Below are 27359 nucleotides of genomic sequence, written 5' to 3' on the forward strand. Positions count from 1 at the left end.
TCAAGGGAAGCGCAACTTGGCGGTATCGAAGGAAACCTTGGCCCTCCCACAAACCGTCAACATACAAACGTCATCTGTCTTGTGACGTCATGCCGGTGACTGCCGGCGAGGTCGGAAAACATGCCCGGCGTTTTCACTTCTTTTAAGTTGGCTTCAGCTGATTGGGATCGTTGTCACTTTCCAGCTAAAAATGAGGATCATTCAGAAAATACAAGTAACTTGCGTATCTCTCACATAATTACTACATACCAATATTAGTTCAAACTCCAAGAACGCTTACTCGAAGGAGTGGTTTGTCGACTAGTGTACCTGTGTTCAATATACCATCATTATTATTTTCCCTCCATCCCAATCTTAAAACTCTTTGCTCACCACAATTTCGTTCAATGTAATATGTCCTGTCTAATAATCTTCGGTAAACAGAGTGACAGATTCAACCGTTTGGGTCATTAGGTCTGTGAATGCGACCGCTATGTTTCTACTCCCATTCAGCAATTACCTCACGCACTGTTTTCAACCTGTTCCTAACACAGCACAACTCATTTCTACACAGTGTTCTACCTTGTGTTACGGTCTCTTGTGGTAGGTGGGGTAGAGGTTGTTTAACAGACAAGTTTCACACCCTGAAATGGTTTCCGTAAGAAGTGTTTGTAATGATTATATCATCAGATGGCTGTTACGCAATGCTGAAAGGATATCTTCACATGTAGCATTGCCGAGTAAATATAGATAAAAAATGGGTAAAATTCAAAGCTTCATCCAACGGATTAATGGTCAACTCATTTTATACAAAGGTAACTTGTTTTGTTGTTCTGTTATTGAGTACACAAGGGTACATCGAATCCTTTGTTTGCTTTGAAAATGCACTGTAACAGCCCAGACAATATAATACGACAATGTTTACTATCGCCAGGGGTGAGAAAAACGGACATCGCAATGCTGTAGATTTCATGATGAAACCGCGCGGTGTTTTTGTACTTCATTAGCTGACAAATCAGAACAATATGAGGGAGTATGATTTTTGTTGTTGAATTATCGCATCAGTGAAACTGCTACTAATGAATGACGTCAACGTGGAGGATTTGAAAATAAATCCGAATGCGAATGAAAATGTTTTTTCACTCTCAATGGATGTGTACTACTCACATTATTGTAGCCATAGATGGCAAAGATAGTAATCATTTTTGTCAATCTCAAGTCAGAGAGTCAAAGTTTGGACCTTGTCGAAGGGAAGTGTCCGACGGTTCTGCTAAAATGCACCTGAACGTGTTTTCGCTGGATTTTAGGGCAGAACGCTTGAACTGTCTGAAAGAGTCAAAACGATAAACACATCACGGTGTCACCAGACAACAGAGAGAAGCAGCTGAACTATTTATAAAACGAACGTGGCAACAGGTAGAATTGATGCAAAGAGGAGAGTCTTCACATGCAAACCCACGATATCAGTTTACACCATAAATATAATCGGCGTTTATCTGCAGATCACGTACTCTAGGTCGTACAATGATAACTCAGTGAAAGTTGAGTCACTTCACACCTACCATTAACAAAATAACCGTTACAGCAGATTTCTCAAGTGTACTCCAAACTTTACCAATCAGATGATGTCGATATTATAAAGAAATATTTAAAGCTCCATTAGCGGCAACTTTGATGTATTTTCAAAATTTTCTTCACAGAGATGAGATGAAAACCCCTCTCATACTACATACATATATTTTCCAAAAGCAGGAGAAATTAAAGTTTAGTATAGTAGCAATAGTTTACTCAAAGGAAGAAGGGTACATATTTGGGGCAGGAAACCTAGATTGTGTCATTACGAATAAAAATATTTTAAGTAAAAAACTTGATAGGCCTACTCCTTTATGAAATTTAATATCTCATCTGAAACAGATAGCGTACATATAGAAAAAACCGACATTTTGTTTTGCATTATTGACATTTAAGGAAAGTGATTAAACTATAATGATAGGTAAAATTGAAATGACTCTTATTCAAACGTAAGAACCATTATTGCCAAACAAAATCGTGGTTTTGTTATATAAGTTAAGCTTAGTGTTTAAAGAACATAATGTGAAGATTTCACAACATTTAACAAAGCCAGAGTGAAATAAAAAAAATTTGAAACGTTGAAAACGGGAGAAAAAAGACGCCAATAGATAGGATGATCGAATCATTATCAATATTCTTTCGATCGTAGTGATAAATATATTGAAGAAGACAGGGAGTTTGCTCATGAAGACGAGTTACATTTTACCGCAGCACAAAAACCAAAGACAAGGGCGCAAGCGCAATAAAGCTGAGTCGCGCTGATATTTCCAGAAGTTGCGATCAATACGCAATATCCCCCAGCCGTAGCGACGACGCAAGTATAAAATTCCTTGAGTTCTATAGAACAACATAAAAATATAGGTTAGCACAAAAGACACTTGATGCGTGCTAATTAGTGTAAAAGTACAGAGACATAGACGCTTTTATCGGATTGAGTGACCCGGACTTGACCTGACATCGATCTGCCCCTAGGGCAATCACGCTCCCAAGTAGAAAACTAATTATGGCCATTCTAGTCTATTTTAGAGGATATTATTCTCCCAACACATTGGCGAAATTAATTTTGTTGATGGCGTGGTCGCAAGGAACTCTCAGCTCTCCTCTACTAGAAAGACTTTTATTAAGGAAATAAGACAGTGACAGATGTTAACAGGTAATTGTTCTCATATTTCGCGGCGCCATTTTTGCGTTTAGTATTTACTGCACCTTCGACGGGTTTTCTTCAACCTTCTTCTACAAATATAATACTAGAGGATAATACACAGAACTGCGCTGTTGCTGAAGCACATTTGGAGATCAAGGCCACTTGCATCTCTTTCGAAAATTGTTGCGTATTGTTGGGTATTGGCATTGCTAGTGATTGGAAGCCACATAGTTTGTGATTCTGAGATCTATACATATCCATGGGCAAAAATCTCATCGCGATTCAAGATATACAAAAATATCGGCGTTTATCATTGGACGAAGAGCCATTTGTGTTGTATTATCGAAGCGGCTTTTCTAATAGGTGTGCGTTGCGCAAATGCTTTTATTATCTTGACCCTATAAAACACTTCATAAATCTATTGTGCCATCGGTATTTCAAATAATTTAGACTAAAATAAATTAATTCAATGAATTGAAAACCTTTGATGTGTTTGTAGCGCGACTTCAAAACTTATTGGTTCATGTCAAGCCGCCAATGATTAAGGTAGTTCGCGTCTCGAAATCTAAAAACTTCAAGTTTCGCCCAACTTTCCTCAAGGAGACTTTAAACCATTGCTTTTGAAAATCCAGAATGAAAATCAGGGGTCACCAGGCGAAATCTTATACTAAATAACCCAATATAGTTACCGACACGTGAAATTCAAAATGGCCGCCATCCCTTTGTTAACTATATATGCGGGGTAAAATAAAACTTTATGCACTTTAAGGACTTAAAATGGACCCCGCCCCTCACAAATGTAAGACCAAAATGTATTGTAGTAGTTTGAGAGTCCGAATATCTGGCCCGAGGCCCATTCTACCTGAAGATGCATGGCGCAGACATCAAATAAAGACGGTGGACTTGGCGTCGAGACTGGCGTAACTGATGAAAAATGGACCAAATCTCCGTCTAGACAATCGGGTTTTAAAGGTGTCCTCTCATACTTGATCTGTAATTAAAGATGAGGTCTTTCTTATAATACAACAACTCTTAGAAACCTTAGAGTCTTCCAATTTAAAATACTTCACCAAATTGTGCAAACAATATCTTTCTGCATTTCATTTCATGCACGTGTGAGTGGAGTGGACGCGATTAGTAAGGTGAACGCTATGCAGGGGAGTTTCACCCGGTGATTCCGGCAGAAACTAATTCACTGTACTGCGCAGACTCAAAGGTAACGCATTCAATTGCTGGGAAAACCTGGCCTGGGCTACCAAATTCCGAATAGGTTTGTACGAAATAGGAGAGACACAAGAGAAACTATTATAAATGATTTTATTTTTTAAAAATTCACCGACTTGAACCAAGTCTAGCACGCTGGGAACGTCCCTCTAAATGTCAGTTTTTTGTTGCTATTACTGGCTGTTCAGGAGTGATATTTCGGACGCGATATCACTCCAGATCGCTCAATGACGCAAGCAATACGATTATGGCGTTTATCCCGCTATCTGATTATACGAGCGATGACATATATCTTGAACAGGTCACGTCCTGGAAACAAGTATGATGTTACCTACAAGAATAAGGTTGTTATTAGAATGCTGTTGGTTGCCATGTGTCATTCTACAGGGCAAATACACTGGTGCAAAGTGTATATGGCAAATATTACGGAATCCATAAATGAAGCTGCTGAATGAGAGATCATTCACTACAAGGCTAAAAAGTTCTGATTTTCCCGTAATAAAAAGTTCATCACATGAATGTTATGATGTATTTTTTCTAATACGTTCTGCTGCAAAAAAAAGCTTAAATTCTCGAATTATATCTTTACTTTCCCACTTTTCTAAAATGTAATGTTCGATGTTTTGAACATTTGCGTTGAAAAGAAACTGTGAGTGGTTAGATTGGATCACAAGATGAACTTGGACGCAAAGCCGCGGGTTGGGCCTATCTGTCGACACATCTCTCGTTTCAACGACGGAATGACAAGGGAAGGGGTGAGAACAATTAATGGTTTCCGCGTGTAGGTAGTTGTCGCTGACAGGGCTGTGAGTAATCAACTCCACCCTAAATTAACCCTCCTTACTCAGGCACCAATTGACTGTCATCACATGTGCACATGCACACCGGGGTTGGGTCAAGAAGCTAAATGTGTTGATGGTTTTTGTCGACTAATCTCCTGTTCATAGATAACGATGATGGACTGTGTGCCCAGGAACAAACTGATAGAACGCAGCGATTATCAAAGGCGATAAGACTGAACATAAGATGTTACCGCTTGCGAGAGAGACTGACAGCTGACAGACAGTTCAATGTGTGTGTGAACACAGATAGCGACCACTTCAAGGACGTGGAAATCAGACAGACAATTACAGTGACTTTTCACTTGTCATGTGCGATTGCTGGCTGTCCTAACAGCTTAACGAATCTGACACAGGCAATGATTGATTGTGATCCTTCTAGTTGAAGAGTAACTTTTCGAGAAATGGACAGAGGATGCTAAAAACAAGATCGTGATAAAAGGTGAAGGTTAATTTACAACGGGAATATTTGGGAAAACAAGCAAATTCCATGGTAACATTTTCTTGTACCTCCTTTCTATTCATTAGTTTTTTTGTAAGAAAAACTTTTTGCAACCATTAATAACAAAGAAAGTCAAATCTACATATAACTGTAAATATCTTAAGTACATAAACAAAAGCACAAAGGATAGGTCTGAAAACAATCGCTATTTAACTTGAAAATTGAGAAAAGAATATTAAGTAATGTCATCATAGGAATGCCTCTAAAAAGGTCTGACAGGTCTAACAAGGATTGAAAAGTTGGTCATAAAATCATCTACTTTGTTCATCATCTTCTAAATAAAATACAACATATTCATGCATGAAGAAAGATAACACTTGAGTTGCATAAGATAGGATTGGGGTCCATTTAATCCAATCAAGAGTAGTTGAATGTCTTATATTTAATTCAGAATTGTGTATTTCACACAGGAAGTGATGCAATTTATAATGTCTGGTGTTGCATTGTTGTCATTTTTAATTCCTGTTATTGCCAACTTTTGATATTAGTCTTGTTGTAGATATGTTTTCTGACAAAATAAGGAACACAGTTTTGTCAAAACATTTTTACATATTTACATACAAATACGATGTGTTTCAGGGTTTCTTCTTGGCCACAAATATATGTTTTGTCCACGCCTCCTGCGATTAGACCTCTGTCGGATATCTCTCAATTTAAAGCATCCATTGAGTTGCTTATGATTCTAGTTGACATTTGATCTATTTGTTTCCATGAGTCAGGAATATAATTTAGTAGTTTAGCGTATTCGTTTTAAGGCCCGCTTGTTCATGTCTGTTTGATACGTTGCTACTTATTGATTATTTGCTGCCCTCTACGTTAAATCCTTTGAAGACGCCTGTCGCCAAAATACTCAACATTTTTTTACAACGGAGACAACTACATACAATCGATAGTAGTACTGCAGTACAACTATCGAAATATTAGTGATCATATGTAATTTCACAACGGATATCAGGTGATGACTTACTAAATACCAAGAACACATTTTATAATCAAACATTGTTTAAATTGAAAAGAATAAGTCATGTGAAACTTTCATTGTCCCTTTTCAAAATGTTTGTGTTTGTATTTGGGGGTGAGGGATAGTATCTTTAGAAACGGCAATCTCTAGTCATTGTGAACATGATATAGAGCTTTCGCCATGAGTTGAGTTTTACAGCCAACAACTTTAACTAGAAATTGATATTCACGATTATTTTGTGCTTTCAAACACACACACATGATCAATCTTTCTTTTTCTGCAACATTAAACATGAATTTCTTAGCTTTGGAGATTTGAGTGACTTCAATGAAATACAGCAATATTCTACCAATTTAAGGAGGGAGGCGTATGATAACGTCCTGGCATGAAGAGTTTTGAGAAACATGAATAAATTATCGATGAAAACTTGGTTGGAGCCAATTCAACCATAGACTGGTCCAAGTCGCCTGGCTTTTCTCGGCAGCTGAGTTACTGTGGGCCAAGGCGTTCATCCCACGATCTACGCAACAGTCTACCATTAGCGTGACGTGACGGTCTGCAGATGTTTATGCCTTCAATTTATTTGATACTTTATGCGCTCAGACATGGAGCGAGTCTAATGCAACCACTGTGTTTCAGTGATGTAAATCATTATCATAAGATATAATGGAACTCTACAGACTGATGTAACATCCGGGAAATTAACTTTTCTGGATGAATACATTATTACACAATGAAAAACAAAATCGTTGAATTCATGGCTAAAATTTTATATTCAGTGAAAATTGAAACTCGAAGGTACAGCTTTAACATCATCACGATTGGAACTAATTTGGGATAATTGGATGGTGAACTAATGTCGGTTCAAACTGCAAATGTAAGCTCATCTGCTTTTCTTTTTAAGCAATGCACTTGCTTTTATGAGTAATTTGCAATATTGCAACATTCAGCTATAGGGCACAAACACTTTTTGAGAAATTTGAAAAATATAAAGATCCGATTCTTCCAAATTAGTTCCAATAGTGTTCATCTCCATTTTGCTGTGCCATTTCAGTATAAAATGTGACCTCTTTAAAATGACCATATGAAAACACATCACTGTAGACTTGTGTTCTTCTCTGTTCTATTGCACTTTTCTTTTCTGTGATTTCATGTTAATCACACTGACATGTTATTTTTCGCACTGATAATTTGCTTGTCTGTCGTCAGTAATTAACATAGAACATGTATGTCAAAATAGTGAGACAAAGGAAATCCTGTAGCCATGAACCACAAAAATTGCATGCTAAGCTACAGAGGGCGCTGTCTTGTCTACCTTACAAAAAGAATCCAAGGCTATAACTAATGATAAAATATGAAATCTGCTTTTCGTTCACTTTCGAATGATCATCCCTAATGCTATGTTAGTACCTGTAAAAATACCACAAAAATATGTGTATGAAGTTTGTGACAGTGAGGTTTTGTACTTTTTTAAACAAGAATGGAAATTTTCTGATACACATTTCACAGTGACACACACATAATGCTGATACAAACAGACATAAGCTGACAGATCATAACAACCTGGAGCATTGGTACCCTAGGGTGCTTGGTGAGGCATCCGCGGACAAAAAACACTCTTAAAATTCTGTATCAATTATCACAATGTTATAAAATTTATTATTTACACAAGAATTAAAATATTTATGTCTTGTTACATGGCAATATGGTTTTCAATAAATAATCATGGGTTATAAAAACCCTCAAGATTTACAAAGATTTACTTGGATTATTAGAAGAGAACTGAAAGGGAATAAACATACAAAAGTTTTACATGTCACAAGTCTTCAACTGTTGTACATATATTTCTTTGAAAAAAGATTAAGTTTTCTCCTGCCATGAAATGAAACTCCACTGAGAAAAGATTGTACTCGGAGAACAATGAGAAAAGATTGTACTCAGAAAACAACAATGACTTGAGAATTGCTTACAAGTATTCTAGTATATGGTGGGTAAAGTTTGATATGTGGAATATGATAAACGGTGTCAAAAATCTTATGTGATGATTAACATGTGTTTCAGTACTGTCTTGGAATCTTCCCTGTCTGTTATTTGAGTTGTTTGGTTGGTTTATGTAAACTGATACACCAGATTATAAATGAACAGTAAAATTGCAAAAACAGTAAACTATTCAGTGAAGTGGAAAATGCCTAGAGAGAAAGCTTTCTTTTGCAAGCCCTACGCGTAAAGACTATGGGACAAACACACGGACTAAACACTGAAAAGAAACAAGTTTTATAGATATGCCCATTGGCGCATGAAAGTTTTGAAATGTAGGTCCTATGTAATGCCCATGCAGCAATCTACAGTGAAAGCATTGAATATTAAAGTGCAGAGTGATATCACTTTGAGAGAAATATTAAGTACTTGAATGAAGTTTTTTAAAACGGCCCAGGTTTTTCTTGCAAGTGTCAGCAACAGTTTCTAGGTATACTTCCAACAACATATTGATCTGTATACACTACTAAGCTTATCAACATTGACTGGATATGGGTGTCCTCCATTGTCAATTTGGACAATCAAGTTCAGGTCCCAACTTTCATTTGACAATATCAATGCATCACACACTGACACGCAGCACTGACCAAAAAGATACTTGGTATTTCAAAATGCTGTCGGAGGTAGACCAAATAACTGCTGTTGATACATGGAACAACAATACTGAACAACAATGTCAAAAGGTTACAGTTACTGTTGCTTTAAAAATTTTGCACCAAGTTAATGGAATGAAAACATATTACTGACAATTTCACTGAGATGAATTTGAGGTATTGTTTGTTACATACTACTACAATCTCTACCATCTACCTTATTTCTCTATATGGCGGACATTGCATGAACAAAATTCATCTGATAAAGCATTTTTCTATCAATTCACAACTTGAAAAATGGTATTTTATACAAATACAATGTAATTAGTTATGTACTATGTAAAATAAACAATTACACAGTTAGTAATTTATGGCTCCTGAGATCAATTCCCTTTGGGAAAAATTGACATCATCAACTTACGAGTACCCCTTTGGCAAAAACTGATGATGTCATCACTTTATGACTAATTCCTGACTGAGAGTTTGTGTCATTGCTTCAACCCCCCCTTGGCAAAGACTGATGAAATCACTAGGAGTTGGGCAAGAAAATATGCATGTGATCCTGGCTAACAATGTGAATTGAGAATCTCCTACTACGTTTGATTTCATTCTTGAGCAAAGTTCCTTGAAATTTTGACAATATTGATTCAAGTTGTAAGATGGGCAATGCATCAAACTTGATGTCCTATTTTCAGAATGTATCTCCAATAATGTGGCATAGAACGTGGCACTGTTATTGGCATATGGCTATGTTTACCCATCCATTGTCCTTATAGATCAGCACTTCACTCTTATCATTTATCATTTAATGTGACTGAATTCCTGGTATGCTGTACTTCCATGGAATGTGAGCACACTCAGGCTCAGAGAGGTCCCTTCCTGATAAAATCTTACCTGCAGCTTTCATTTACATTTATAGAGCCTGGCAAAATCTACCTACCCCTCTCCCTCTCCCTCCCTCACAAAAATATTCCTATATGTACTTTCTTTCAATGAAGGTTACATGCAATATGCACTGAAAACACTATTATATAATCTTCTTTGATGATAATACTGTTCTGTTATTACATCTTGATAAAAAGACTGTATACTTTGTAGTACTGATATGTCACTGGATCAACCATCAAACAATACTGAGGAGACAGTTCGCACAAATATATGAGTAATGTCCTTTGGTCCTGTGTGCATCTCCCTGGCTTTTCATAAAATATTTGTACATATTTACAAGTCACACGTGTCCAGTTCCAAGATGGCTACCTGCTGTGATTGTGTCTTTCTTTACTGGTTCTGTTCAGTCGCCATAGTAATATCTTTGTCGTTTCTGTTAACAAAAAACAAAACGAAACAAGCTGTATAGATGTTTTTTATGCAGAAGAAATACTCTGTACATATATGTTTCTCTACAGCTGCTCCAGTAGGTAGTGTAAGATGAGTGAAGAGATTTGAAACCAGTACATTTGCACATCCTTATAGTACATACACCCCCATTCACTTTGACATCATGGTACCATCCAATGATAGCAGCCTCATCTCTGTGGAGAGTCTACTCAAAGGTGGGTGATTACAAATTGAGGGATCATATACTCACTGTGTTGGCAGTGTTTTCCTTTGTAGTGTAGAGGGCACACACACTTTCCTTCCACACGTTTTCCACCATTGAGACAAAAGAGTTGCAAATCTGTTACAAAATATACAGTAGTATGGATGAATAAATGGGTTACAACACTTTCTTGACACTAATCTATTCAAAATGGAGGTAGCAACAGACAAGACAAGACAAGACATTATCAGTTTTTCTTGCAAGGGTTTGGGAAAATAGGTAGATAGTGTTGGAACTCCAGTACTATTTGTGTTATCTCCTGACAGTGATTGCACTGACATCTCATTTGGAACTCGTAACATGGCCTTGGAACACCAGTGAAATTTACCGGGTATCAGCTGAAACAATATCACTGATAATGATATTAAATCCAAAGGACAATGTGTACTCAATACAAGATCAAAACAAATTTGAAAACAAAGGGAACACTTAAGATATTAAAGATCAAAGTATCACCGGATTAATTTTCATAGACTGCAATTTAACTTGCAAAGAAAAGATGAGAGATCTCTGTTTTTTGGAAATGACTAGAAAATTATGCTATCAATGTCACACCTCTGTAAACAATACCAATCTGATGCAAAAAAGGCAAGTTTGTATTCCTTTGAACTTGAGACATGTCAGTTATTTTAGAATGTTGTGACACTGACCTTGACAGGAATGCTACAGACATGTAATATACTGTACAAGATATTGCAATAAGTGTAACAACTGAACACAGTTGATAATGTCACTTATTTACAGAATCATAACCATACCTTTGAGTTCACATCTGCTGCCTCTATAGCCCTGCTGGCATTTACACACTCCAGGCTTGATACAAGTACCGAATGTACTGCATTTGGGATCACATATAGCTGATGGCATGCAAAAAAAAACATGGGATATTATAATAGCTACCGGTAGGTATAGTTTGAAGAATACTTTATACATGTACTTGTGCAAACTATTGCCATGCAGGTATACAACAATGAATATGAGATACAACCAGCTTCAGCATTTGAAACAAAACACAGCCAAGATTTTCTACTGCTATGTTTCCTGACATGGTGGCAAGTGCTTGGCTGCAGGAGTATATATGAAATGATTATAAGCACAAAGCAGAAGTATATTTGAAATGATTATAAAGCAGACTTTCTCACCATTTTGGCAAGCCACTCCTTTGAAGCCTGGTGCACAGTGACATCTATTGTCTTCACCACACATGCCACCATTCTGACACTCTGAGTGACAACTTGGTTTGCCTGAAACCACAAAGAAACTGACTGTGTTAGGAGGCAGAATGACTTTATAGCCAAACCATGTATCAGGTACACAATTTACAGAATATAAGAACAAAATAATTTGTAATATGACTGCCTGATGGCGCTCATCAAAGAGGGTTCAACATCATTAGAAAATAGTCTTCCTTTCTTCTATGTTTGCTTTTTTTCAGTTCATTCCTCCCATATAGTTTTATTCACTTCATTTACGTCTAATTATGTAGATATGACACTTTATAATGCTGCTAGACATATCTGATATCAAATTCTCATTTCATAAATAAATGTAAATTTAAACAAACAAATCCTAGGAAAGTAATCCTTTATGTCATCAAGAGCAACAGGAGAACTGTAACATTACTATAAGTTTTCAACCATATTATGATTACTAATACTTATCACATGCACAAGCCAAATTTGTACTCTCAAGACAAAACACACAGGATTTTCAGTCTGGTCATGCTAGGTCAACATGATGACAGCTTGTGTCTATGAGATCAATTTTGTTGCATCTGAAACTTTTTGTGTCAATGTGAACAAATAATATCACAGCAGGTATTTCTCATGTGATTGAAAATTAGGTTACATGAAAATTTCATACAAATTAGCCATTATTATTGGAATCTACCACAGTAATCCAGTTCTTGAAAAATTTGAGCTCAATATATTTGCTTTGTCTCCAATGCAGAAGTTTGTATACTTGTGTGCCTTAAACCTGGCCGCCTGAGTTTTCAACATATAAGAGTGCTTCCATTATGGCTGACTGTACAGGAATACTGTGTCTGGGTTATGGCTGTATGTTCAACCTCCAAGGTCAGCGTGGCATCAAGATTTGAATAGACTACTGTGAAAAATAATCCTGACAATAAAAATATAGAGTGCAATGACTGTATATTCCAAACTAAATATGCAAATAATTTTTAGAACCAAGTTGCAATCAGTTGGGTTGTGTCACTGTAGGTTAAAGCTCCATAAGCTGTATCTTTTGGTTATTTTTTCAGAACTTTTGTTCTGTGGTTTCCCTACACTTTCTGCATTGAATCCCTAAACTGTAATTTAATGCCATGTATTTAGCACATCAACACAACCTATATGAGTACAAGTCATCGTTGATGCCACAGTCCCCACTTGTTAATGGGTGCTTTGATTACAGGTCCTAAGAGAGGATAGAGTCCTCTCCATTAGGTCTGTGATAAAAATACTTTTGAATAAATTCGCTTGATACATGTCTGAGTTGTAGTTCAGGACATGAAAAAATTGTAATAAAATGGCCACATGGCGGCCATATTGGATCGTATCACAAAACAAATCGATGTGCATATGTGTGACACAGGTCAATGTCCTTGTACCAACTTGAATCAAATCGGTTGAGATATGCCTGAGTTATGGCTTTGTACATGAAAAAATCATAACAAATGGCCGCACAGCAGCCATATTGGATTGTATCACAAAACAAATTGATGTGTATAGCTATGACATTGGTCAATGTCCTTGTACCAAGTTTGAATAAAATTAGTTGAAACATGCCTGAGTTATGGCTCTGTACATGAAAAAATTGTAATAAAATGGGCGCCTGGCAGCCATATTGGATTGTATCACAAAACAAATTGACATGCATATGTATGACATAGGTCAATGTCCTTGTACCAAGTTTGAATAAAATTGGTTGAGATATGCCTGAGTTATGGCTCTGTACATGAAAAAAATCGAAACAAAATGGCCGTACGGCAGCCATATTGGATTGTATCACAAAACAAATTGATGTGCATAGCTATGACATTGGTCAATGTCCTTGTACCAAGTTTGAATAAAATCAGTTGAAACATGCATGAGTTATGGCTCTGTACATGAAAGCATCGTAATAAAATGGCCGTACGGCAGCCATATTGGATCGTATCACAAAACAAATCATTGTGCATATGTATGACACAGGTCAATGTCCTTGTACCAATTTTGAATCAAATCGGTTGAGATATGCCTGAGTTATGGCTCTGTACATGAAAAAATCGTAATAAAATGGCCGCCTGGCAGCCATATTGGATTGTATCACAAAACAAATTAAAGTGCATATGTCTGACATAGGTCAATGTCCTTGTACCAAGTTTGAATAAAATCGGTTGAGATATGCCTGAGTTATGGCTGTGTACATAAAAAAAAATCGAAACAAAATTGACCGTGGCAGCCATATTGGATTGTATCACAAAACAAATCAATGTGCATATCTATGTCATTGGTCAATGTCCTTGTACCAAGTTTGAATAAAATCGGTTGAAACATGCCTGAGTAATGGCTCTGTACATGAAAAAATCGTAATAAAATGGCCGCCTGGCAGCCATATTGGATTGTATCACAAAACAAATCGACGTGCATCTGTATGACATATGAAGTAATCCTTGTACCAAGTTTGAATGAAATCGCTCCAGGCATCTCTGAGATATCTGCGTGAACGGACGGACGCACGGACGCACTGACACACGGACGCACGCACGCACGGACATGACAAAACCTATAAGTCCCCCCGGACGGTGTCCGTGGGGACTAATAATCTACATTGTTATTGTTGAAAATTGTATTCAAGTCCGGATTAATTAATTTGTAAACAATAAACAATGATCACTACACACATACAAGCTGTGTTAACAAAAAGAATACTCGAAATTTCAGCATGACAAACGATTAGGGTCAGACACGGTAGTTGATATACAGAAGCAGAATACTGAAACCTTCGCCGCAAGTTACAGCTTATGTCCCTTTAACTTAGGTTTCCTAAGCATTGAAACTTGCCTTAGTATCTTTGAATGTCGACCAGAGCTGGCTGGAAGATGTGGCAGCTAGTGCTGTTAGTTTTAATTGATTTTTGTTCTTATAAAATGGCAAAACTTTGTCTGGGGTAAAATCATGTGCCGGTGCTTTCTTCTGATCTTTGAAATCATGAACAACTTTGCAGAAGACACATGCAGAATGAACAATCAGCTGGAATTTGCCCAATGAGGGCGCTTTCTAACGCGTTTGCAATGTCTTGAAATGATTGACAACTTACCCATGGGGTATTGATATTATTCCAAAAGTACAGTTCAAAAAGTTTAAACATTGAATCATTTAAACTACATTTATTTTGCAAAAAATAACAAATTCTTGGCTTGTGCATGTGATACATGGAAGTATATAATTCCCAAATATTGTTCTTCATTCAACTTGGAAATACTCTTGACGAAATGAACATGTCACCACTCGTCTTCGACTCACAGTAACACAGTCGTTCTGTCACTCATGAGTGTTTTACTTCACAATTCAAAGAATAATATTAGAGAATATTATGTATTATCAATAAAAAGAAGGGGATTTTACGGGAGAAATATGAAAATATGGACTCACTCTTTTTCCTCTTTGCTGGGTAGGTTTTGCAGCAGAGTACCCCTGTGGTAATACCAGACTGATGCTTGCAGCTGCCGTGTTCATATCTCGTTTGTTCCTTTAACACATCTATCCTACCCTGAATGAGACATGATGACTGTCTTTTACGTTTCTCCTGGCAGTCTTTGCCAACTCCAGCCATCTTGGTGAAACCTTCCTTCACTGAACACCTATAAAGATAGCAAGCATAGATAAATCAGTGTTTGGATCACCAGAATCCATCACTGTCATACGATTCATCAAATTTTTTATGCATAATTTTATAAAAACAGTATCTCCTATTTAAAACATGTAATTTTATCATTTTTAAATGCCGAAGTTGTCAAGTTGAAAATAGTTCCGGTTCACTTTAAGTCAAATGATGACTATGTGGCACACTATGTCATCAACAAGTTACAGCTGAATCCTATAGAGCGCCTGACGTTCTATACATAAGGCATGTTATAAATTGTAATGATGAACACTAGAGGACAAATCCAAGAACATAAAGTCTTTATAAAAATGCAACACCTTACCTATTGCACTGCCCTCCATTGCTGGCAGCATCATAAGCAAAACACCCTTTGAGGTTGGTTGCATCCTCCCATGTGATTTGTTTGAGGTTGTCCTTAGCACTGCACACATGCCATCCAACAGCACACAGTGTCTTGCCATGCCTTACATGACCAGACCAAATTCCCTCACATGCAGATATATCAGCCAGATGATGTAAACCTTCCACAATGCCATCGTGACAGCCCTTGTTATTGGTGACTCTTTCTGTCATGTCAAAGTAAGGCAAAATAGCTGATAAGTTCTTATACTTCATTGTATTTATTACAAAAAACAAATTCTCTTCCTTCGTCTTTTTCCTGAAGCATGTCTGAATTCATGGCGTTAACCTTGCAAATACATCACATTGTGTACAAAATGCAAAGATGGTTGTTGATAAGTGAATGCTGGACTGGATGTGAACATTACATACATCCAGGCTGAGTTGATAAATTGATAACAAAACATTTACTGATCAATATTCACGAGTTGAACTTCCAAATTGTCTTCCAAGCAAAATCTTTCGTAGCTTTCTTTATATCTGTGCTAGTGTCATGGACGTGGCATGGTTCTGTGCTGATTCAGAAGGTAGTCAGCTTGATCTGTGCAAAGTCAAAAACTGGCCGCTGAGGGCGCACTGCATATAATTTCAAAAACACTTGCTCCTCATGTGTATGTGATACTGAACTTCCACAATAAGTATTTATCAGACAAATGAAATTATAATGTAACTTACTCTGTTTAGCTACGGTTACATTCATCACCTGATGGTCACTTCCTGCAACATTGGCAGCCACACATTTATAAATACCAGCATCTGACTTGCGAACTTTCAGAACCTCCAACATACCTTTTTGTGGAAGAAGAAAATGATTGAGAAAGTAGGCACATATAGATCTATTTTGTGTGATTGTAAGGAGTCATCAAAACATATTTCACTGTTTAATATCATAACTTCTCTATTGTTGGCATTGAACTCAAACGACTGAAAACTGGAATTCACCAAAATCAGCCCTGACAGCTGAAGGACTGAGAAAACAGACAGTCTTGTTTTGCGGTATAACTATGGTACTCTTCCATCAAATTCACTGGCCAAACTTTGCACTTCAAGAAGAATAGGAACCGATCTCTGAGCATTTTGGTGCTTCCACCAATCTATTACAGTTCTCACAGAACATGATTTGCAAAGGACTTGACTTTGGTGAGTTGGACTTTGATGAATAGAGAACAATATTAAAATAACTGTTCAAGAAGCATATTGCTCAAGTTTTGCCGTCTCCTGATTAAAACATTTTGGATATTCAAAAAATTGTTGGAGGCAACAATGACTTTAGAAAACTCTGTACCATGTTAAGCTATGCATGGAGGTAGTAGCTCCATGAGCTGTGTTACCATTTCCCATTATTCTAGGGGGCGCCCTGCAAATCTCATATTAGCACCACAACGAGAATGATCAGGTCCACCATTCTACAGAAGTATGGTTTAAGATGACAACTGGTTGGTGACATACACATGAAGACTCTGAAACTATAAAGCAGTTGCGCCATATTGTTTTTTCACGGCTAGCTGAGCTCAGAGGACATTAAGGTCACAAAGGTTACATAGTCCTTCTTTGTATCAATTTTAACTGTAGACAGGTACAAACAGTGGTGGTGACATACTTGGGTACGTTTTGATAAAGACAAAATAAAGATTGACATATGATGAATATGGCAGCTATGCTTTGCAGCTCATCTGTTAGAAAATACAATTACAGTAAGATGGTCCGAGTACCTAACACTTAAGTTGAACTTTTGCACCAAAACCTACTTATCTGGGTAATTTTCTTTTTTCTTTGTATATCATATCACGCCACACCATGGCCTGGATACAGGCAAGAGAGTTAAAATGTTGCAGAATGCCTATCCACAGCTTCTAGAATAACATTGAAGTACTTCTGATTATTAAAGAAAGACACTTTCAAAGTCTATCACACATGTACACTACTAACCTAATTCTGGAGTAAGTTTGATATTTTTGGATTTGTTGGTGATGAGATGACCATTTCTGTACCATATCACTTCAGCCGTAGGTTTGCCAGTCGCATGGCATTCCAACATCATTTTACTGCCGATGTTTGTCAGCACCTGGCCTTGAGTTGACACGATGATTCTCGGTACGGTCTCTGTAAAGGAAATCCAATAGGGATAATGTACCTTGCAATTAGACTATGAAAGGTGTAGCTGTGCATCAATGGGACTGTCACTTGATTGCATATCTGCTCAATTTCTGATATACTACAGTATACATGCAGCATTTAAAGAAAAGAAATTGAACTTCATCTCTGAGAACTTACAAATAAGATAATCTCTCTTTGGTATATATATACCAAATATACCAACTATCGCTCAGCGTGATTTTCAATGTTTTGGAAATATAATGTACCGGTATGTAAATAGAAGTTGTCTCACTGTGTCCATTGAATACCTGGCTCAACGGTGAGTAAAATACAGAGGTACATGCAATAGCTGCAAAGCGTTATCTGACCATGAATTGTGTGCAACAATATATGTGAATTCATTTTCATAGATGCATGTAGTATACATGATTTTATTAATACATTTTCCTGGGTACAAACAGACCTGCATGTCAAATGTACCTGTAAAATAGTGTGTGTATGAGTGTAGGCAAGTCAATATAGGATAACGAATTGATGAAAAATATAGTGTACTGGTATGCTCAAAGTTACAAAGCAATAGTAAAAGTCAAGTGCAATCCAATGTTACAGTTGTTACCTATGAAATCAAGACAAGACTGATTGATTTTGGTAGACAATCATAATTCATTGCACATCATCAACAGTGTTCATATATTGCCACGTGAAGGGGTACATGTAATGTGTTTGTGAACCATGTGTACCATAACATAGATGCTATTGCCTGAAGTGAGTGTCTGAAATTACATTTCAATAGGAAGTCCCAATATACAAGTCATCGTTGATGACACAGTCCCCACTTGTTAATGGGTACTTTGATTACATGTCCTAAGAGGATAGAGTCCTCTTCATTAATTAGGTCTGTGATAAAAATACTTTGATACAGATGGCGCTCAATGGCCAAGAATGAGTTCCATGGTGATGAAAACATAAAACCAATGTAGGCCACCATCCTGAAGTTCATAAAATGAGTCAACTAGGAATTAATCAACAGGATGTTGCAAAACATTTTTGCATACAATTCTAACACTTGACAGATTATCACTGGTACCATATTTCATAAAGTTTGATGCAGTATTTACAACACTATGAGATCAACATCTGTATCAAGTTTCATCACATTTGACGTTGTATTAATTTGTGGCTATATCACCCTAATTAGGAAAGTTCATTACTTATGCAATTACAAATTAATCAAAATGACACTGATAAATGTCTTTTTCAATGTTAAAGCAATGTGACCTTAACATCAGTTAACATCTGTATAAAGTTTCATGAATTTGATGCAGTACGTATTTCTTGACATATCAGCCTACTTACGAAACTTCAATAATTGACATGTTGCTGCTACATGACGTGAAACAAATTGACGAGCATATGTATGAAATAGGTCAATGTCCTTGTACCAACTTTGAATGATACTGGTGGAAATATGTCTGAGTTATGGCTCTGTACATCTGAAAATTGTAACAAAATCACCGCCATGCAGCGATATTTGATCTTACTGTTTAAAAAATCAACATGTATATGTATGACGTAAGTCAATGTACATGTACCAACTTTGAATAAGATCAGTTGAGACTTGCCAGAGTTATGGCTCTCGACATGAAACAACCATAGCAAAATTGCTACCATGTGGCCATATTGGACCATCTCGTGAAACCAATCGACATACATATGTATAAATAAGTCAATGTCCTTGTACCAACTTTGAATAAATTTGCTTGATACATGTCTGAGTTATGGTTCCGGACATGAAAAAATCAGAAAAAAATGGCCACACGGCGGCCATATTGGATTGTATCATAAAACAAATCAATGTGCATATGTATGACATAGGTCAATGTCCTTGTACTAAGTTTGAATAAAATCGGTGAATAAAATTAGTTGAGACATGCCTAAGTTTTGGCTAAGGACACGAAAAAATTGTAACAAAATGGCTGCCATGCAGCCATATTGGATCATATCAAGAAACAAATTGACTTACATATGTATGTATGACATAGTTTAAAGGCCCGTGAGCTGTAACTTTTAACATTTTATTTACCCTAAAATAACCCCCAAACGTCTCGAATGTTGATTGAATTCTTGCAATTAAGCGATATACCCTTCAACTAACATACTAGGATAGTCACAAACGACACAGAACGCAAGGAAATTCACGCGATATCGCCTCATTTTAAATGTACCGCCATTTCGCAAACGCAGTCACGTGACCAAGAACACAGCAAATGCAACGTCACACGGAGGACGAGAGCGGGATCTCACTGTGTGATACTGCGCGATGTGGGAGCGTGACCCCATTCGCAACTCATGCAACTCGACAACAATGGAGTCTACACAAGAGGTAATGTAATGTCTATTTTGTAAACAAACTCACGTGTTTTCTGCCCCCTCAAACCTAGTATTTAATGCTGATTGTTCTCCAGTTCGATGTTTCGTTTGAACAAAGAGGGTGTTACAACAGTTGTAGGCATAAACGATGCGATTGAAATGACAGGGAACTAGAGCTTGTTTGTGAATTTGGACCAGCCAGGCGGCCGCCGGTCGCAGTCCGGTAAAGCGTACGGGTAGCTGCCCATAGCGTACGCTAGAGTCTCGTTGTGGTTCGTTGTTTCGCATGGATTTCCAGAACTAGTAATTCGTTTTGAATCTGGATTTACCCAGAATGGTTTCCAGTTAGCGATACGCCGTTCGGGTTTTGTAATTACGAACGTATTCACTTATATTTGGCTTGAGTGAGCCATGCGGTTGAACCATGAGCGGCATTGACCAAATGCAGTCGATCTTATTTCTGAACACTGTCAATTTCCGAGCCATTTTGCAAACGGATTACTTACTTTACACAGATTCGGAATTATTGTGTGAATAACCTTGAGTTTAACAATGCCTTTCGTGTATTTTAGTCAGCTCTAATCGAACTGTTGAGACATACGGCCCCGATCCTACTTCTATGTTTGAGAGGACGAGTTTATAGACTATTAGCAAGCTTCGTGATGATTACGGTAGCATTTTTACAACCATGATGGAGGTAGAAAGATAGGTACAACAAGGCTGTGCGATGTGTACTACTGTCTTGTGCCAACTCGTTTTAGAGAGTTTTATATTCAAAGTGATGAACTTTGAGCATGGAAAAAGCGCATTATAACGTTGCTATGGTGATACCAAAACGAGGACAAACAGCTGTTTTTATTGTGATTTGTATTTTCGCCATGGCTTTTGATTGAAGTACAATTTGCTGGGAAATTTGAAGGATAAACAACACATTTTCAGTGTATTTCTTGAGGGTCTATGATACAACATAAATGACAAAGGTGGTCCTTTTATGCAGTGGCTTTGAAAATGTCAAATATATATGTTATGCATCAAAAGCATATTTCCTTCCCAATTTTCAGTCTGACTTTACACATCTTAATTTCCACCAAGAGTTAACCCACAGTTTACTTGCCATGTTATGGGCAAGAATTAAAGTAAAGTGTCGACTACTTACTTTGCTTTGTTTAGAAGAGAAGATGGTAACAAAGAAAAACTCAACACTGACCAGTGACCGGCAGAGTGCCGTATATCTACATTTGAATCTCCTTTAGTAGGTGTAGCCGTGTTGATCTTCAAACCTATGTATACTTAGGGTTTGGTAGCACAGTGGGATCAACTAAGTTTTTTGATAGCATGAGCTTTCGAAGACTACAGTCTCCTTCATCAGATGCTGAGATGGTGATGAAGGAGACTGTAGGCTTCGAAAGCTCATGCTATCAAAAAACTTAGTTGATCTCACTGTGCTACCAAACCCCAAGTATACATGAATCTCCTTTGTAATTGTTTTGATTCTTTCATTTTGCAGACATCACCAACCGATTCTACTGATAGTTCTGTAATAACTGAATCCCAAGCAAGAAGAGGGAGAGAGGGGTAGAGGTAGAGGCACAGGGAGAGGGTGAGGACAGGGACGCAGAGGTTGGGGCAGAGGAAGAGGGGCTAGATGGGGAAGGCTTGTGACAAGAGCAGATGACGCATTGTGAGATGTGCAGCAACGGAAAAATACTCTTCATGTAAGTAAAATTTTTGCTTTGTATACACACCGTGATAATGGGGCATACAGATTGACATCAACATATAGCCATCACAATAATATCATCTCATTTTCAGGAGATGCTGCAGAATATGACACCAGAACAGAAGCATGATCTTCTGTTGCAGGTGGTTGAGAGGGACATAAGTTTAATATTTGACTTTGCAGTCCTATCTGAACAAGCGGGAGGATCCCATCCTGGACCTTCACAAAGCAGTCAGGATTGATATGTCCGTCAAACCTGCCGGCAGATGCCAACCCTTGCTGAGAGAAAATGTTGTGGGGAGGTGCCTGGGCTCTGTATCTCCAGATTGCTAGTCAGTATGTTTATGAACTGAATGCAAACAAGCAGGCATTTGCCATGAAATTTTTCTAAGAAAATCATTATACAAGTTATTAGGGTATTCCTACTTTAACCATATTGTCCCTACCCATGGTCATTTATGGACTGAATTGTCAATTTAATGCAATAAATCCAATCAACTGCAAGTCATCCTTTGCTTTTAGATCAGACCTGGTAAACAGTCTTGATGCATATGTAATAATTGTTGTAAATGTGATTAATACCAACTGACTGAGATGGAAAGCCATGTGTGCTGCGCAAATTAATGTAATGACTTTTGGATACGTAATGCTCTTGAGTGTTTAGAATGCACTGGCATGGTCACAGAGGAATTCTAAAATGTAAGATGAGACTGTTACATGTGTAAATAAAAATCCTCTTTTTGGTATTTCAAAGGAAGAACACCTCTCAGAAGATCAGCATAGATACTGTAACAGTGTTACTGTTCTTCCAAAATTATTTTTGAGACGAGCAAACTAGTTCCAAACTCAGAACTTTGGGAAGGGAAGTAGAGATCAATGAGAATTTATCTGATAATGGCAAATATAAACAAAAGCAATACATATTGAAACAAATATCATATTTTTTCAGGATTTCAGAGTTATCTGCCTTGATGAAGGAGTCCTTGCAGTTGCTAGAGCCTATCGGATGGATATGATGGCCACCAATGACTTTGATGACTACCACAAGTGCAACTGGCATGCTGCATACCAGCAATTTATTTTGTGGGAGCATGGGAAACCTGGCGCAGGAAACTAGAGTGATACCAGGTTGCTGTGTTTGGGAAATAAGAGATAAATATCCTGATCAGTTTGGTCAATATACAGGGTTCATTCCAACACATTTTGCATAAAGGGAATTGCAGGCACCATTTTACAAGTGATATAGCCACTAACTGATGACGTCAAAACTGCCATACACGATACACAGTGCCATAACTTTCAGGGCGTCTGTGTCTTGTGTACAGTGATTTGATGTAATCAGTTTGTGGCTATACCACTTGTAAAATGGTGCTGAATTGCATAATTGTGACAAAATGATAATAAGATATATAGCTCATTTAACCCAAACACAGCAGCTTGGTTACCTCCCATTTGGCACAGTACTTGATATTTCCTATACATGTTAATCATGATTTTAATACACTCATACTCTTCAGCGAAATCTACAAAGTCTCCCCTGTGTACACAAATTCACAGACTGGTTTCTTTAATTCTGAAAATGTACTTTTAAGGACACCATTCTTTTACCTTGCCATTTTAAATGACTCAGAAAATTATGCTTGATTGAGAGAGGAGATAGTATTTTCATAAAATTTCCACTGATTGTGTCCTCAGCCATACAGAATGTGATTGAAAGTAGGGAGACCAGTTGCACCTGTTTCATGAAACAAAAGGATATTGTTTCCCCCTCCACCAGAAAGACAAAAGAAATTTACATGCTGACTTTTCTATCTAAGAGAATGCGTCTTCAGTTTGTCATAAATTGCTCACCAAAAGTATGGCATTTGTCTGGAGGGTTTGCCTTTTTGCTTTCAGGCAGAACTGAAAAAGTTACAAAAATTCTAATGTCGTGTGTAGAAATCAAACCAAATTGTGGGAATTTATTGTGTGGTGCATGTATATATACCAGGGGGAAGTCTCATGAACTGTACTGCTTAAATTTGTTGACCTCAACATATCATGTTTACCGTACCATCCATTTTAACTGTTGTGTGTCAAGTAGTTGTGGAGTACAGTTGGCTTTGGCCAAACAACTGTATCACCCTTTCATGGTGATGTGTATTGGTGTGCCATATTTCTCATTTCATGTACAAATTTGAATATCTGCTTCCATCAAATTCATGAATGGCTATCTTCATGTCTACGGAGCAACTGATGTGAATTTTTCACGTAAAGTTTTATATTTACACTTATTGTTGTACACGTTTATTTGCATACATGTCATGTATTTACAGAGACACTCGTCCAATAACCAGGATTTTGCAAGTCCTGGGGACAGACATTCCTCAATGTGACAAGACATTCAGTGCAATCATTGTCCTAATTTTTTTATTTCTTTCCTGCCTGAGTTCCCAGTAAAGTACCCGAATTCACCCTATAAATAGGGGCTTAGACCTGAAAGGGATTTACCCTAATTTTACATGAATATTTTTCTTATTTTGAATGTTTTATCTTGCATGCTTACTGTCTCATTTACTGTAAAAAAGGTGAAAGCTTTTTTTAAGATTGAAAACAGTGACGATGTGTTGAATAAAAGGTAACGTTTTAAAATGTATACAATTGTGATGCTTTTTATGAAAGTTTACATCTCTACTAAAAGGGAAAATGGTAAATGTATCCATATAGAGTACTTTCTGTACATCACAACTTGGGCAGCTACAGCATACTGAAGACACCATTCAATTCACAACATTGCACGGTAGTTTGCAAAACCTGAAACTGAAAGGAATAAAATGTTAGCAGACTTGAATGATGAAAATTGAAGAAAAAGGCTGAACAATCTAAACATCTGGCATTATCAGTTTTTTGCTTGTCACCATGACTGAATGGCTGAAGTAAGTCTACAATCATGAGGTTTGAGTGTCCATGGATAAACAGAAAGTGGTTACTTTACAAATATGTTTGTATGATATTTTGGATCAAGACAGATACACTTGTAAAGCAAATGGAATTTTTACTTTGCTTGAAAGGATCGGTAGTTACACCTTAATTGAATCATGTTGAATACAAATCTTAAATCGTCACTTCCTACTACCATAGACCCTATTTTTTTAGTGCCTGTGCTACTACTAACAAGTACTTTCTGACTCATTAAGCAAAGATGTATCCATAGTTCGGACAATTTATACAGAAAGGTTACACAACAGGATAAAATTATTTATTTCCCATGACCAGATGAAACTGATGATGTGCACGAAATTTCTTGCTGTACTGGCTCAACACAGGTGCAGCCAATGAACAATGCACTTTTAAAGGGGTCTTTACTATGACAAGATATATTGTGCATTACAAGTAATGTGAACTGACTAATTTTAAGTCATGAGGGTAATTTTATTAGCTGTTCATAATTTGCCCTGTCACTGAAAATTTTTCGACTTGCTCTCCCGCACTCAAACTTCATTTTTACCCACTCCCCACTTATTTTTGCCTGTTTCCCCTCCCTACTGTCAATTTTTGAAGCTCCCCTGCCCTGTGGCGGCAAAACAAGCCTATTTCTCCTGCCCTGCAAAAAATTCCCCCCTAAATTTTGTCACTCCATTTCTCCTGCAGACATGGAGCTACCCTACCCTGTGATGAAAAACCTGTTGATTTTCCCCAGTCCTGTGAAAAAATTTCCCCTGAAAACAATGGCTCAACTTCCCGTCCCTGTTTTAAAAGTACCTTCCCCTCTCCTCATTTTTCGCAAAGCTCTGTCCCCGGGACAACCAACCGATATCTGCCCTGCCCGACAAAAAAAACTAAAATTTGCTCCCCTGCCAGCTAAAAATACACGTCCCCTGCCCAAGCAAAATTAATAGTTCCCCTGCCCATAAATATTGCTGTAGCTCCGTTGGCTGCACCTGTCACCACATGTTACGAGAGGCGATTTTTGCCAACTCGTCCTTGCGCTTAGAACTGGCGGTATTAAAACAGTAGCAATAGCAGTCGCTTGGTCCGGGGAGGACAGTGACTTACTTCGATTCTTGTTGTAACTGCGACAAGATGTGTGAAACGATTCAGTAGATAACTGCGTTGTAAGCTTACCGTACGCGAGTATGAGATTTTGTTGTGATTTCTATTCAAGCTATGGTATTTCCTAACATTTGGAGAGTCAAAAGTTGATCTTTCAAAGGCTAAAACGTGACCTTCTTTGAATATCAACACATGTATAGTGAATTTATCAAGGCATCGTTGCACAACCCATGGTGCGTCAAGCACTCGCACGCACTATTCGACACAGTATATTGTGTACAGTCACTCGCTGTCCGGTCCTATACTTACCGATCAATTAACTCCTCCGCCAAATCGGGACTGCAAGCCCTGTTTTTTCCACTAACTGAAGCCATCTCCTGATCTGGTTTTCGATGTCTAGTTTGCTACGGCGTTTAGACGCATTACTGCGCTGTTGTCTCCGTTCCTTGTCAGAATCCGATATGACCGGGCGTACGTTTCTCACTGTAAGACGCCATTTTCTTGTGAGGAATCTAATGCGCATGCGCAACACTCACACTTTATGTGTACTCTTGCAAACTCAAGCCATGGGCGCCGCCATAATCGGGTGCGGCACCGTTTTATTATTTGACTCGTTCAAAGTTACACATGCGATTTGAGTACGTGGCCAATAACTCGTCTTTGCACACCCTTCAAGTAATCCACATGAACTAATTCTAATTTGAATGTAAAATCATGGAAATAATGCAAAAAGTTACAGCTCATGTGCCTTTAATGTCCTTGTACCAACTTTGAATAAAATCCGTTGAAACATGTCTGAGTTATTGCTCTGTACATGAAAACATCGTAATAAAATGGCTGCCTAGCGGCCATATTGGATCGTATCACATAACAAATCGACGTACATATGTAAGACATTGGTCAATGTCCTTGTACCAATTTGAATAAATCGGTTGAGATATGCCTGAGTTATGACTCTGCATATGAAAAAATCGTAACAAAATGGCCACACAGCAGCCATATTGGATCGTATCACAAAACAAATGGACATGCATATCTATGACATTGTTCAATGTCCTTGTACCAACTTTGAATAAAATCGGTTGAAACATACATGTCTGAGTTATGGCACTGTATATGAAAATATTGTAATAAAATGGCTGCCTGGCGGCCATATTGGATCGTATCACAAAACAAATTGATGTGCATATCTATGACATTAGTCAATGTCCTTGTACCAACTTTGAATAAAATCGGTTGAAACATGTCTGAGTTATGGCTCTGTACATGAAAAAATCGTAATAAAATGGCTGCCTGGCGGCCATATTGGATCGTATCACAAAACAAATTGATGTGCATATCTATGACATTAGTCAATGTCCTTGTACCAACTTTGAATAAAATCGGTTGAAACATGTCTGAGTTATGGCTGTGTACATGAA

At 37.6% G+C, this 27359-nt stretch overlaps 1 protein-coding gene and 2 long non-coding RNA genes across 5 annotated transcripts in view; 1 reads left to right on the forward strand and 2 right to left on the reverse strand.

Moving 5' to 3' along the window:
- Nucleotides 1–7846: 7846 nt before the first annotated feature.
- Nucleotides 7847–27359, reverse strand: part of LOC139119773 (uncharacterized) — a 66365-nt gene continuing 46852 nt past the window's right edge. For all 3 annotated transcript variants that reach the window (XM_070683657.1, XM_070683658.1, XM_070683659.1), the window contains exons 4-11: nucleotides 17649–17822; nucleotides 16395–16508; nucleotides 15643–15886; nucleotides 15089–15297; nucleotides 11594–11695; nucleotides 11210–11308; nucleotides 10440–10529; nucleotides 7847–10172 (exon numbers count right to left, since the gene is read on the reverse strand). In XM_070683657.1, coding sequence (XP_070539758.1) covers nucleotides 10105–10172; nucleotides 10440–10529; nucleotides 11210–11308; nucleotides 11594–11695; nucleotides 15089–15297; nucleotides 15643–15886; nucleotides 16395–16508; nucleotides 17649–17822 — 1100 coding nt within the window. In that variant the 3' untranslated portion in view covers nucleotides 7847–10104. The remainder of the gene's footprint in view (nucleotides 10173–10439; nucleotides 10530–11209; nucleotides 11309–11593; nucleotides 11696–15088; nucleotides 15298–15642; nucleotides 15887–16394; nucleotides 16509–17648; nucleotides 17823–27359) is intronic.
- Nucleotides 19855–24546, forward strand: LOC139119769 (uncharacterized). Its single transcript, XR_011548989.1, has 3 exons — nucleotides 19855–20199; nucleotides 21694–21901; nucleotides 22856–24546. It is a non-coding gene; the product is annotated as an uncharacterized lncRNA (long non-coding RNA).
- LOC139119770 (uncharacterized) lies at nucleotides 24299–26600 on the reverse strand. Its single transcript, XR_011548990.1, has 2 exons — nucleotides 26248–26600; nucleotides 24299–24705 (listed from the first exon to the last, which is right to left on the reverse strand). It is a non-coding gene; the product is annotated as an uncharacterized lncRNA (long non-coding RNA).

The sequence above is a fragment of the Ptychodera flava genome, chromosome 20 (genome assembly GCF_041260155.1).
Source record: "Ptychodera flava strain L36383 chromosome 20, AS_Pfla_20210202, whole genome shotgun sequence".
Taxonomy (NCBI): domain Eukaryota; kingdom Metazoa; phylum Hemichordata; class Enteropneusta; family Ptychoderidae; genus Ptychodera; species Ptychodera flava.